Source organism: Elephantulus edwardii, unplaced genomic scaffold, assembly GCF_000299155.1.
Source record: "Elephantulus edwardii isolate Elephantulus edwardi_28Jun2011 unplaced genomic scaffold, EleEdw1.0 scaffold00021, whole genome shotgun sequence".
NCBI lineage: Eukaryota > Metazoa > Chordata > Mammalia > Macroscelidea > Macroscelididae > Elephantulus > Elephantulus edwardii.
This window is the reverse complement of record NW_006399771.1, coordinates 9488836-9503497: the sequence shown is the minus strand read 5'-3', so window position 1 is coordinate 9503497 and position 14662 is coordinate 9488836. Positions and strand designations below refer to the sequence as shown.

The window sequence follows — 14662 nt, the reverse complement described above, 5'->3', positions numbered from 1 at the left end:
CACAACAAAAACAATGTTTAAGATACTAAAATAGACAGAAGCTTATTACTTGATAATTTTGCAATGCTTTATTACAGCTCTGGGCTCCTACAGGGTAAAGACTTGTGCTGCTAACCCAGGAGGCAGGAGGTTATAGTCTTATCAGCTGCTCCACAGGAAATGATGGACAGTCGTTTCTTTTGTGATCTACAGCTTCTGAAAACCTCCTGGAGGGTTAGCTGTGAGTCTGCTTGGCTGGAAGACAATGAGTTACTACTTAAGAACCTCTGGTGACAAAGGCTATATAGTCAGTGGTACTGCTGAATGGCTGTGCATCTATCTGACTGGTCAAATCACTGGCAGCTGTTTGGGCTTTGGATAAGGATGGACACTCTCTTCCCACTGTGGTTTTCAGCACTGGAAACCAGTGGGTTTCAAGTGTTGCAGTGGGTGCGAAGTGACTCTACATCATGGGAATATTTAGGAGGGTCAGTACTATAGTGGATTAGTCATTGGACTGCTGACTAAAAAGGTTATAATTTGAATTCACCAGCTGCCCTGCTTGAGAAAAAGGCGGCGATCTGCTTCCCTAAAGATTCACATCCTTGGGGATCCTAGGAGGCAATTCTATTCTATCATGTAGGGTCACTGGGAGTTGGAATCAACTTAATGGACATGGTTTTGGGGTTTGTATCACTTGGGGCTCATTTTGTTTCACATGTTAGGATAATATAACACACCAGCTATAACTCAGCTGAATTTGTCTTCAGGTATGGCTCTATCCAGTTACACTAGAAAGGCCTCTTTCTCTCTCTAATCTGGATTACTTTGGATAATGAAATACACTAGCAATGCCTCATTCTAATCTGTACTCCTTTAAAAAATACCTTCAGCTAAAACGGTAGAAGAGATGATTTTTTGTGCACGGGACATTCAACCACCACTAAACACAGAGTTAGTCTGGAAATCATAGGTTAATCAATGGATCAGAAAGGGGCTGGCCTTGAAGGTGGAAGGTGAGCCTCTTGGAGGTGTTCAGGGTGAAGGACGTTCTAGATGCCTAGGATCAGAAGTTTTAGACAAGAGCATGCAGTCATATTTGTATCGGCATCCCCAGCGGTGGCCTTCTCTACTCCTCCTGCTTTGGGATCTGCGGGTGCACCCACTAACCTTTACTTGGACTTCTGCCATAGCTTTACTTTCTATACTTCACTCTGCACATATGCTTTTTTTTTTCACTTGGCCCTTATGGTTCAGAGATCTCAAACCAGAAGGCGCTGAAAGTCGAGAGAGCTAATCTGGATTCCTTTATTCCTGGGCGAGCCCTGTCTTCCACAACCTCTAGTAAACCTGAGTTTAATTTAATTCTCAGGAGAGGGTCCCTGCCCTCAGTAGATGATTGGGGTGATATTGGCTCTAATTGGTCAGATCCACCAATTCTGAGTGGTTAGAATCAGTCATACTGGTCACATGTGGATATTGTCCACTCACTGGCCTAGTTGAATGATTATTACTAATAATTAACTAATGGTAGTGAGGACAGCGTAATTGTTGCCATGCAGACGTATGCTGTTCTCCAAAAGAAAAATAGAATCTGCTACTAAGGAGATGGAGGATTTGCGGAAACAGCATGAATCCACTAACGAGCTTATGTAATTTGCAAATGTTTTGATTAAATATTGCCAACTTTGATATTAAACTCAAACTTCTATGAGTCTTAGCTTAACTCACTACTGTTGAGTCATTTTCAAATCCTAATGGGCTGCCGTCAGGTGTCTGCAGCTGGAAGGAGGAGGGTTTCTGCGTGGAAGGACGCTGCCCATCCTTTACTTGATGTGACGAGCCACTACTGCATTTTGAAGATGCACATTTCAGATGCACAGCCTTTGGGTTAAAGCATAACTCATTATGCATTATACTCACTAAGAAGTCACTGGGCTCTAAACCCACAGAGCTCCCCCAACTTATGAGAAGCATTATTGTAGTTACCCCTAATAATAGCTAAAGAATCTGACATTTAAAGAGACTAACTGGCCTATGGTAACACATAAGGTGTTAATGAAATCTGAATTTCAACAACTTTCCTTTATATCCAGATACATTTTTATCTCCTTCAGTTGCCGATAACAATTGATAAATTGTGCTTCCTGACTGAGATGACACAAAAAGTAGAAAACATAGGGGCGTGAGGAGGGAGAAGATCCTAAAAAAGAGCCACAAATGATTTAGTCACATTTGGATTGAGAAGTGAAATAGAGAGATTAGCTAATGAGAAGTAGAAAGAGATAATATTAAAGACATAAGGGAATAATAATAATAATAATAATAAAGCAATATATTAAAGGACAAGAAAGACATTCATAAATGTTTACTATCTTGGTTCAGAAAATTACTGTGGTTACATCAATGGCTATCATCAATTATATGGTGCATAATAACAGCTGACATTTATTATGTATATAACCTATTCCTATGTACACATTGTACACATGGTACCAACAGTTAGGATAGCAGGAGATGTATTACACTGGCAAAGTCTGCAGTCAGGGACCTCTTCAAATTAGTGAGGAGTAATGATGTTAGTTTGAGAACTATGGTATTCATGATTCAGACCATCATCTTTTCAATCACTTGGTATTCTGCTGAGCTGGACAGTGAATATGGATGACAGAAGAATTGATGCCTTTAAACTGTGGTATTGAAAAAGTATACTGCATATCTCATGAACTATCAAAAAAAAACAAACATACATATCTTGGACAAGGTGCAGCCAGAGTGCTCCTTGGAGGCAGACGTGATAAAACTTCATCTCATGGGCATGTTGCTACAAGAGACTATTCTTTGGAGAGGGACGTTATGCTTGGGAAGGGGGGATGGTGAACGAGAGGAAGACCATCAACCAGGTTTATTGACAAAATAACTGTAGCAGTGGCCTCAAGAAATTGTGATGTTGGCACAGACAGACTAGGGTTCATATCTGTTGTTCATGACTTGACAGCCCCTAACAACAGTAACAACAACAGTACACACTTATATGTTCCATATAGCAAAGATCTCTATACTTTCATTGTTGAACAAGTGACCCTGGTCCCACTTCTAAAGGAGGAGCCCCATCGCAGGGAAAACATTAACCCTCTCCACAGATTACAGTCCCAGGAGTCACCAACACAGATAGAACTCATACCCAGGTCCTGTAGAATGACACTTTCACTCACATAGGAAAGAGGGAGCATCATGTTAACTTCGTATCTCCAGTCTCTCGTGTCTGGTCCATCTCCCCTCATGGCCATTGCAGGGAGATAGTTTTCACTCAAGTCTCTTGTATTTCAAGAGAAGGACCTTTTTTATTCTCTGCAGGATGAAGTAGACTTGGCCAAGCCTTACGTATTGCACATGCTTAGCTGAGCAGCTTATGGGACTGTTGATGTATACTCAGAGCAAGAGGAAAAGGATATGCTAATAGTTTACCACATGCTACGGGCTGTGTTTGGGAATCAAGCTGTCCCAGAAAAGAGGGCCCACACTCTCTCATCCTATTTAAAAAGCTAGACAGGCACTACAAGTCTTAAGTACTAGATTCATTCGTTCTTTGGTCATAGGGACAGATGGAATACCTTACATATTTATTAACATATTTGCTCCTCATAGTGGTCCTTTGAGACAGGTAAAGTTAGCATCTTATTCTACAGGGGAGAGAACTGAGGGACAGAGGGGAAGTAACTGTGTCTATCATTTCACAGTCTCATTTGCTCTCGAGTTTTACCTTGTCCTAGATATGGATGAAGGAGAGAGAGAGGGGAGAAAGAGAGAGAGAGATAAACAGAGTAACAGAGCAGGTTAACAAAGAACATTCTCTTTTTCAAAACAAGGTTTAGTCTATTGTGGAGGGGGCCAGAATCTCTTTCAAATATAAGTTTTAATTATTATTTACGTTTCAACTTACCAGTAGAGTTGAAAGAGCTTCAGAGTAGTGTCATTTATGTTTGAAAAAATCTGAAGAAGATTCATACTCAGAGGGACTCTCAGTCACCATTTCTGTGGTGCCTGTGACCACAGGTCAGTGCAAACAATACCAGTGAGAACAACACGCGAGGAGACTTTGAATGGCTGCCTCACCTCGTTCACCACTTTTGCTTCTGTGTTGGCCTTTGCCAGCATTTCCTAAAGGAAAAATCATAAGGTGGCAGAAACAAAAAACTGCAAATGAACAAAACTGGAAGCAGGTTATGATCTCCTTGATGGCTATTGAAACTACGCTTTTTGCTTCAAAAGATAGTCTCTCAGTCATGCTTTCTCTAGGGAATTCTGCCTGCAATTGTTCATTTTTCCACATCTGTTCCTCCAATTTTCTTCACTTTCTCAGATTGGAAAATTTCATAAATTCCTAGCGTCTTTCTGCATTTTCAACACTAATTCACAGAAGCAACCTCAGAAATAGTAATCAGCAGGAAATTTTGTTTTGAAGGAAAGATTCTCATTAGCTGAGAAATAACATAAGAGCTTTCAGTGTTTCCATTTTGGACTGGAGGAAGAAAATGCAAATAGGTGAAAATCTATTAAGCTCAGTGTTGAATGACTGTCTTTTCCTTCTCAAATCTTTCCCCCTCAGCAGATTATTCAGATTCTATTACGGTTCTTTTTGTTGGTATCATTCTCAGTATGATGTTGAGGTGGTATAATGTATTCTTATCATCACCTTGCATGTGTGAAATGACTTATTTGTTAAAGCGTAGTACAGTTTCGTCTTAGGATATCTTCTTTTGCCCTAATAGTCACTGGTATAAATGAAAACCTGTCCAAGCACATTACACCCTTCAGAGAGTTTTATCATATGAAAGTCTCCTTTGTACATGCGTATGGTTGATGTGTTCCTTGTTCTTCTATTTTCATTTTGTTGACACAGTTTTCCCTTTAATTTGTTTCTCCACTGCAGTAAATTTAGGAGGATACCTCATCAAAGTTTTCCTTACCATGAAGTGATGAGATTTGCTAAAACTTGTTTTAAAACTTATATTTAGTGAAAGCTAGACATACGCAGATTACTTGATTTATTGCAAGAAATGTAAAATCTTATTGCGAGAAATGTAGAAAATTCTGGCAATCTTTAACAAGTTTTAGAAAGTATTTTTTTTTTCTCCTCAAAAGCCTCTTTACAGAATTGGTTATGGTATGGGACTAATAGCATGTTGAAAACCTATTTTCAGAATGAGATTTTTTATCTTTTGTGGAACTGCCACTGAAACGGTGAGGTATTGTCTAAAATAAAGTGTAATGTGTGCTTCCTAGATTTCCTCATGGCATTTGCACAGCCTTATCCCAGAATGCTTTGCCATTGGGCAGTCCAGGTGCCCTGACTTCCATAATCTGAGCATTTTTCATTAGATAAATTCACATCACTATCTTAGTTAATGTTTGGTACAGGCCAGTGGGGTTTCCATCCTGAATTATTTGAAGTCCGCTGTCTGAAACACTGGTTGGCAGTTTTTCATATTTCCTTTAAATTTTAATTATAACCCATCAAGTCTTAAGCAATTACTTCTGGGTTAGATTCTTGATGAATGTCATAGCAGGTTGTTTTAATTTAATGGATCCAGAATAACATCTGTTTCTAATATTTTAAAAGCCAATTTATATGGAAATTCATTTAATACAGAGTCAATACACGGAGACTTGTAAAAATCAAAGTCAAAACAGAAAATCAAACCACTGTGATATGGTAGGTCTTCTGTTAACAAAGGATTTCACTTATGAGTAAGTTCAGCTGCCACTAGCAAACACTCAAAATGACACAGTTCAAAACAAGATAGCAGTTAATGTCACCTACTCTTCAAACAGAGAGGTAGCCATTGTTTAGTTTGTTCAACAACTGTTAAGGCTGATGGTCCATGATGACAGGGACTCAATTCCTTTTCATCTTGTTACTCTACCGGACATTGCTTGGTTTCTATTTCTGAAGACATTACATGGGCCATCATGGCCATTGAAATTCAGAAAGTTATGTCTGTGAGCCTCTCCCCAGGGAGGAGGTAGTGGTTGTAACAGGGTGTTTCCATAAAGAATTACAGCTTTGTGAGCCCAGTGGAGTAGTTCTGCACTATCCCAGAAGGCCACTGTGAGTCAGAACCGAATAGATGGCAGTGGGTTTTGGTGTGAAGGCTTAATTCTCTGATGGAAACTCTGCAGTTACTCTGTATACCAACAAGAAAGATGGTTTCTAAGGGAAAGAAATAGAAAAATAATTGTGCCGTTTATAAACACTAATGGGAGTTTTGAGGAGAATAATGATAATCTCTTAATTAAAACTATGTGAAAAGCTTTCTATAAACTTCCCTCATTTGTGTAAATCTTGCATACCTGATATCTCATTATAAATCCATGTAGCAAAGGTTCTCAAGAAGGCAATATCTAAGCATTGCTTTATCTGTCTACCTACCTACCTATCCATATTTTTCTCTCTCTCTCTTATCTATGTTGTCTGTCTTTCTCTCTCTCTGTCTGTCTGTCTATCTATCTATCTATCTATCTCTATCTATATCTATCTATCTTCCTTCTATCTATCATCTGTCTTTCTCAGGCTTCTCTCCTGGCCTGGCAATAAGGAGCTGCACTGCTAACTGTTCAAATCCACTAGATCTTCATGGGAGAAACATAGACAGCCTTCTTCCATGTGATTTACTGCCTTTGAAAACCTGCTGGAGGGTCAGCATAGGTTGATTTTGACTCAATGGTACACAACAAATATATATATATATGTAGTTTTCTATCTATGGAGTTCTGGTGGTCGTCTAATGGCACAGAGTTGTACTGTGAATGCAAAGGCACATGATATACAGAAAAATGTATCTATATCTACCTATATATTATTGCTATTTTGTATTTTACATTTGTTTTTTAATGTTTTGTTTTACAGCCGTGCTATCAAGACTAATCAAGACCTTCTCCCAGAAACTCCATGGACACACATTTTCTACAATGATTTTTGGGGAACCCTCCTTACCCACAGTGGCAGCCACAAGTCCTACCGCCCTCTCTGCACTCTTTCTTTTCGTCTGAATCATGCCATCGGAGGGCTGAATCCCTGGAGCTATCACCTTGTCAACGTCCTATTACACGCAACCGTCACTGGTCTGTTCACGAGCTTCTCCAAAATCCTCCTGGGTGATGGATACTGGACCTTTATGGCTGGCTTGATGTTTGCCTCTCACCCCATCCACACGGAGGCTGTGGCTGGGATCGTGGGCAGGGCTGATGTTGGTGCCAGCCTCTTCTTCCTCCTCTCCTTGCTCTGCTACATTAAGCATTGTTCTACAAGAGGCTATTCAGCACGGACTTGGGGCTGGTTCCTAGGAACAGGGCTGTGTGCTGGATGCAGCATGTTGTGGAAGGAACAAGGAGTGACTGTTCTCGCAGTTTCAGCAGTTTATGACGTCTTTGTCTTTCACAGGCTGAAAATGAAACAGATCTTCCCTACCATTTACAAAGTAAGTGATTGTTGGTTCTTGAGTATTGAATTTCTGAACAGTCCACATGCTTGGTTCTTTTTCCATGATTTAAAATTTTGTCCCTCTTCAAATAGAAATGAAAATGTTATTTTTTTGATCTCCAGTAAATGGGAAGTACCCTTTTTGACCTTTTTCTGCTAAGCTTGCCTTCAATCACTGCTTGTTTTATTTCTCTGATTTATGAACTTATTTTCTTGATTTCCAAAATGGTAACAGAATTAATTTTTCCTTTTTAAGAAACGTGCATATTGTGATAATTCCTTCTCCCTGAATTCCTTATTATCCAATAAATTGTCCATAATGCATATTTTTTTAAAAAAATAATAATTTGCTGATAATAGATCTAGATGCTTGACTGTTCCAAGGAGAAATGCTCAGCTGTTTCTTAATACTACTTTTCATGAGTTAACTTTGGAAAACAATTCCTGTGTGCAGCACCTTGGGAGTGCACATTCTTAAGCACTGAATCATATTCATTCACCTTTTCCTTATTGTAATGTAGAAGAATGGATGCGTCAAAACAGAACGTGATTATTTTCAGTTTTGCTTTAAGGCCAGTTTAGACCCTGCCTCAGGGCTCAGTATTTGTTGTTCTGTATTCCCTAAGTGGCTTCCAATGCAGAGTTCTTTGAAAGTCACAGGAGCATTGTGGCTTCCTCCAGTTCTTAAAGAGAACTGAACAGTTTTCTCCCCAAGCATTAAGGAGAGCCAGTGGGAGGACCAGGGTGTCTGGAGGGAACCAGCTGCTTTCCCGCCTTCTCATCCTGCCTCCCTAGAAAGACACTCACCCCAAGTTTGACTTTTTCAGTATAGAGACTGAAACTTGGCTGAGATTTGCAAACCTCAGTCGTGTATTAGGCAAACTCCTGCCTTCCTTTCGGACACTTAAGCAAGGAATTATGGTTTTGGATACCTGCCCTGAGAAAACTGGCAGGTTTTCCTGGTTGTGACTACTCCCTGCCCCTCCTCCCCATTTTCCAGTTTCACTTAAAATTGAATTGGGAAAGAAGTAAAATAAGAAGGAAAAAAAATTGAGGATGATAAGAACTTATTTTTTTTTTAATTGCTAATTTTTCTACCTGGTAAGCAGAGCAATCAGTGCAGTGTTTCAGCCCTGCAGGGAGGCCTTTTCCCTTCTCACTTTCAGTGCCAGAATCAAGTGCTTAATGAAGTTCTTTTGTGACTTCAATTAAATTCTGAAACTTGAAAAGGAAACTCTGTTTGGAGTTTGACACTTAAAAACAACATATGGTTTGAAAGTCAAACTCTTATGTAAATATAATTTTAATTATTCTTTTAAGAAGATTTAGAGAGGGGAAAAATATTTCTCTTAGCTTTCAAAATGATGTCACCAGCAATAACAAATAGCCTTGTTTTTATTGGCTATGTAAATAGAATAAATATAATTCATCGTTCCTGTTTTAATGGGGGCTGTATTCTGTGAGAGGGTGTTAAGTTCTGCTAGTGATTGCAAACAATGGGTGTTTCACAGCTGTGCATTGATAGCCTCAGAAACATTCTGATTGCTTCATTGCACCTCCAAGGCCAAAGCCATAACTTTGGTGGTTCAAATCCTCCAGCTGCTCTTCAAGGGAAGAGAAAGATGGACAATCTCTTACTGTACAATTTACAACCTTGGAAACCATCTGGAGGGTCAGCTATGAGTCAGTTCTGTGATTCAGTGGCAATGAGAGAGGTGCATAACTTCTGTTTTAATCTCTCATGAGTTAAGGTATTATTTTGATATGTTATTTAGAGAATTTTGAAGTTCTTTCCTGAGACCTCTTCTTTACTGTGAGTATACTTCAAAGGCAAAGCTTTTGACAGAGATCTTAGATATAAGTATGTCCCACACAAAATTCAAAACATGCCTGTAATTGGAAGTTTGTGGTTTATCTGAAATTAAAATGCAAATGAGAATCTACATCTTTCCTGGACACCCTTGTCATACCACTTAGGTTTATCTAAAGAAGAAATGTCAGTAGTAGTGAAGGAACTCCTGTGGTGGAGAGTGTGAAGTCCCTCATGCTTTGGCTCGGTGTCCTGAAATATTAAATTAGAGTTGCCTAGAATATCTGGGAGACTCTGTCCAGCTTTGCAGAGCTGGGCAGGTATGGGAGTAATAGCAGAGATGGCAAAATCCTTTGTCTGATAGTTGCTATTTCTATTTGTCTCATTTTCTCAATTTCAGATTTTGAGCCTATGATTTTTGAGCCTATTGAGAATGTTGAAGTAACAGAGATTATGAAATAATAAGGGGCGGCAGGGAGCATCTCCTTATTTCTAGTAGAGATACAGAGAACCGGGAAAATGTAGATTACACAGAGAACGATATGTGCGAGTCAGTCTGTTGCAATAGAACACATATTTTTGACTGTCTGTCTGCCTAGATGGTGTAGAGATGACTATGTAATTGTTGTGTAACGTCGAGTTGAAACTAACCCACAGCTGACTCTCTGGTAGGTTTTCAAGACAGTTAATTGCAGAAGACTGCCCATCCTTCTCCCGTGGAGCAGCTGATGGACTTGAACCATGTGCCTTTGGGTTTGCTGGACAGCTTCTTGCCATCTGGTCATCTCGGCTCCCTGGCTACACAATAGAAAGAAAAATAATGTGGGATCGAATCTTAACTCACAAGCTAGTTCTGTGATCCCTTTTTCTGGCTATGGAGATGTTATTATTCTTTTCCTGGGTGGCCTAGTGGATAAAGAGTTGCACTGCCAAACCAAAGGCAGACCTGAAGTCCCAGAGGTATGATCCTTAGGTAGCAATGCAACTGCCTGTGGGGTAAATCACTAGAGCTCTTACACAAATAATACACACATTTTCTATATTTTGCAAACCTCACAACTCTTTCACATGTTAATCTCCTCTGCCTGTTATATGTGTTATTACTGAAACATATGTGAGAATATGATACAATCTATATTAACACTAATGCATTTATTCCAAGTAGTTACAAATTACTCAGTTACATCTATATTTTAAGATAATTATGAAATGATAACTCTTTCATTTTGATAGAGCTCATTTTAATTTTGGTGGCCTAGTGGTAGGAGTGGACAGTGTTTCAGTTCTCCGGTTAAAACTAGGAAGCAGGAGTGGCATCCACTTCCAAAATAGCTTGCCTCCGGAAACCCTATGAACTTGGAGAAATGAAGGAAGTTACATAAGTGTTCAGGTCTTTCATTCATAGGGTCACTATGAGTCATCTACGACTTGACGACACTTAGCAACAACAATAACAACAGTGGTAGGAAGCTGCATTGCATCCCTGATGATACAAGGTTCAAATCCACCACCTACTCTATAGGAGAATCATGAACGTGTCTCCTCCTTTGTGATTTACTGCCTCTAAAATCAGCTGAAGGGACTGGTATGATTCAGTTCAGATCAAAAGCACGTAACAACTACAGTGACCTACTAAGGCGCTCTGGTGACCTAATGGTAAGGAACTGTGCTGCCAGTCCAAAGGCATGTGGTTTGAATTCTCTAGCTGTTCTGTGGGATGTCTTTGTCTCCTGTGCAATTTATAGCATCTGAAAACTCAGTAGAGGATCAGCTATGTGTCATTTCTGACTTTTACAGCACAGAACAATAAGAAGTTAACTAATGGCTAAAGTGTTTCACTGGGAACTAGAAAGCAGACAGTTCAAATGCACATGCTGATCTGAGGGAGAAAGATGGACAATCATCAGAAATTTACAGCCCCTGAAAACCCACTCGAGGGTCACCTATCAATACATCCTGACTTAACAGCAAAGAGAGAAAAAGAGAGACATTTATTTGAAGAATTATATAAAACTGTGGGTTATTGAGTGTACACTGTGGTGTCCAATGTGTGAAAGGCCTCTGATGCAGATTAGTTGAGGGGAAAGATGTATCAGTAGCTATTGTTAATTTGTTACCTTAAAAAAGAGAAGGCTAGCAGAAACTTCCACTAGTCTTTAAACATATAGTAGCATGAAATAATGGAATAAGGAATTACTAGTATTCAGGGAGCTCTGGTGGTCTTATGGTAAGAAACTATGTTGCAGGGGTGAAGGCAGTACAGTTCAAATTTACCAGCAGCTCTGCATGAGAAGTCTGGGCAGTCTTCTCCCCTTGGAATTAACTGCCTCTGAAAACTCACCAGAGGGTCAGCTGTGGGTTGGCTCAGACTTGACAGTAGTCCACAACAACAGTATTCAATAAGAAGAGCCTAAGTGGAAGAAATGAATTTGATGCTGCACTACTCACCAAAAGGTTGGCAATTTGAAATCTAGAGGCAACTTGGAGGAAAGGCCTGGTAATCTTGTTCTAAACGATTGCAGCCTTGAAAACCCTGTAAAGTGCAGTACTACTTTGAAACATGTGTGATCATCTTGAGTTGAAAACTCATTCAATGGGGAGAAAAGATTGACTAAAGCTGAAGCATGCAGATTTAAGCAAACTTTAATTTAAAATTTCATGACGTGAGGCTTGTAAACACTGGCATAGATTGCATATGGAAGTTATAGAAAATTCCATATTTTGTCTTTAAAATATATAGATTTCTATGCCTGGGGTGAGTTAAAAGAGATTCTTTCTGAAGGAAGTGGATTAAAAGACTTTGGAAAGTTCTTTTTAACCTTAAAAGAATAATCATCTTAAATATCTTACCAATTAACTCTGCATCGTAGCTATCATGGTTTGCCAGATGAAATAAACTTTCCTGCCCTATTAAAATATAACTTGTATATAAACAGAAAATTCCAGGGCACAAATGTTTAACTCTATTATGCAAATTAGAGAAGCAGCCAAATGCTCAAAACCTAAAAATGACGATCTTCTTAAAGCTGGAAATTATTAGGACCAGAGCGGTATTGGGCTCTACTTTTACAATTTTACCAATAATGTTTTTACCAAAGCAGTCACCCTCTGCTTCTTTCTTCACATTAGTGGTTTCAGTTCTGCAGTTCTTATCAAAATCATATTCTGGTCTCCAAATATGAATCTCTCCCAGGGCCAGATAATGGGGACTATTTGCAGTTAGTTGCTATGCATCAGAGAGGTAGACAATGACTAGGGATTATAGGAGAGTTGATGCCTTTGAGCTGTGGTGCTGGAGAATAATGTTGAATATACCCTGGACTGCTAGAACAAACAAGTTCATCCTGGAGAGGGTGAAGTCAGGCTACTCCTTGGAGGCAAGGATTCAGAAGCTCCCTCTAACATTCTTTGGACATGTTTCAAGCTGAGATTAGTCCTTGGAGAGGGATGTCATGCTTGGGAGGGTGGAGGGATAGCACAGGAGAGTAAGACCCTTTATAAGATGGATTCATTCCGTCACTGGGGTAATGGGGATAGGTATGTCAGAGATAATAAGATTGGCAAGGGATAGAGCAGAGTTTGGGGCTGTTGTACATAGAGTTGCTATGAGTCGCAAGTGACTTGACGGCACATAACAACAACACCACAACAATGGTGAACTAGGGAGGACAGGCTCTTAACAGAGAGATGGGGTACACGGCTATTCCTCTCCTCCTCATTCTTGTAGAGAGAAAATGCAGAATACATTCAGATTCTTATCCCCTAAGAACATGGAAATCTGCATTTTTCTGTTACATCTCCTGTTATTAAAAACAAAATAAGTATATTCTGTTGAGTCAGATAGAATTCTTGACATGATTGCATTTGGCTAGAATTCCACGCTACCGATGGGAGGTCTAGTACTAAAGTGGTGTGGTCTTAAAGAGTTAATTCTACTAACCCCACAGTAATGCTTCTCTGGTGGTTTGACTCTGTCAGGGACTCTTGCAATAGAAAGATGAACAGTCTCTTCCTGTGGGATTTACAGCCTCGGAAATCCAAGGGAGGGTCCATATGATCAGTTTTCATTCCTTGGCGATGAATATGAACGTGTTTGGTTCCTGTCATAAACTCAGGCAAATGTGTGCAGGTCCAAATGACCTATGCTGTTGCTGGTAGGTACCCTTCAGTTGACGACTCATAGCAAGGCTTTGAACAACAGATCTGAGCCTTGGTCTGTCCAGCGTCATCCTCTGGGTTTGTAATATGCTTGCGCCCGTTGTTGCTGTCACTCTGTCATTCCATCTTGTGGGGGTCTTCCAGGTTTTCTCTGATGTTTTCCAGCATGTATCTGTGAGATACAGGAACGTGAAGTGCAGTAACATAAATTATACTTCTATAGATTTAGATATTGGGCTTTTTACAGGTTGAGTGCTTATGGCAGCCTAACATAGAATAAGTGTATCAACTCCGTTTTTCTGCTAGTATGTGCTCACTTCATGCTTCTCTGGAAACTTTTGCTAATTCTCAAAATATTTTGAAAGTTTTCTTTTTTTTTTTTTTATCAGGTAAAGCAGTTTCCTGGCAAACTCTTCTTCCAATGTCTTTTTCCTAGGTCTCAATTTCTCTCTCCACTCCTTTAATTCTTGGCTGTGTTCTTCATCTAATTCTTTTAGTTTCTGAGTCTCATGCTCAACCAACAGATGACATTTTTCATTCTGCAACTGATGCAGCTCGCGGACGTTGGCTTCACACTGCAACTGAAGATCCCGCATTTGATTTTCATGTTTTTGATGTTGAGCCATTCGTTCCTTTTTCTGTCTCTTTTCTTCTTGAGCAGGAAACTGTTTAATTTTTTCACGGTCCTGATCGGGTGTGGCTGTTGAGTTAATTCTCAAACTTTTCTTAAACATGGCCATTCGAGTCTTGGCTTCACTGCGCTGAATGCTTTTAAATCCTTTCTGTAGATTATACTACACTTTGGTGTAAATATAACATACATACTATATATACACACACATACTCAACTCTTTGCTTTTGAGTTGGAATCAACTCATATCTCACTTTCTGGCAGGTTTGCAGAGGCTGTGAACTGCATGAGAGGAATTTGCCAGTCTTTATCCTAAGGAGCAGCTACTTTATTTGAACTGTGTATGCCTTTGGATTGATAGAGAACTCCTTATCCACCTAGCCACCAGAACTCTCTCTATATACTGTTATTGTTATGTGCTGTTGAGTTGTTTGCGACTCATAGCGACCCTGTGTACAACAGCCATAAACCCTGCTCTGTCCTGTAACAATCGCACTGTCTCTGACACTCCTATCCTGATTACCCCAGTCACTGACTCAATCCACCTCATAGAGGGTCTTCCCCTCCTGCACAGTCCCTCCACCCTCCCAAGCATGATGTC

General features: G+C 39.8%; 1 protein-coding gene across 1 annotated transcript in view; it reads left to right on the top strand.

Moving 5' to 3' along the window:
• The window catches only part of TMTC2 (transmembrane and tetratricopeptide repeat containing 2), a 675945-nt gene that overhangs the window by 246246 nt on the left and 415037 nt on the right, over window positions 1-14662 (top strand). The window contains exon 2 of the mRNA XM_006882534.1: window positions 6890-7460. Within this exon, the coding sequence (XP_006882596.1) occupies window positions 6890-7460 (571 nt within the window). The remainder of the gene's footprint in view (window positions 1-6889; window positions 7461-14662) is intronic.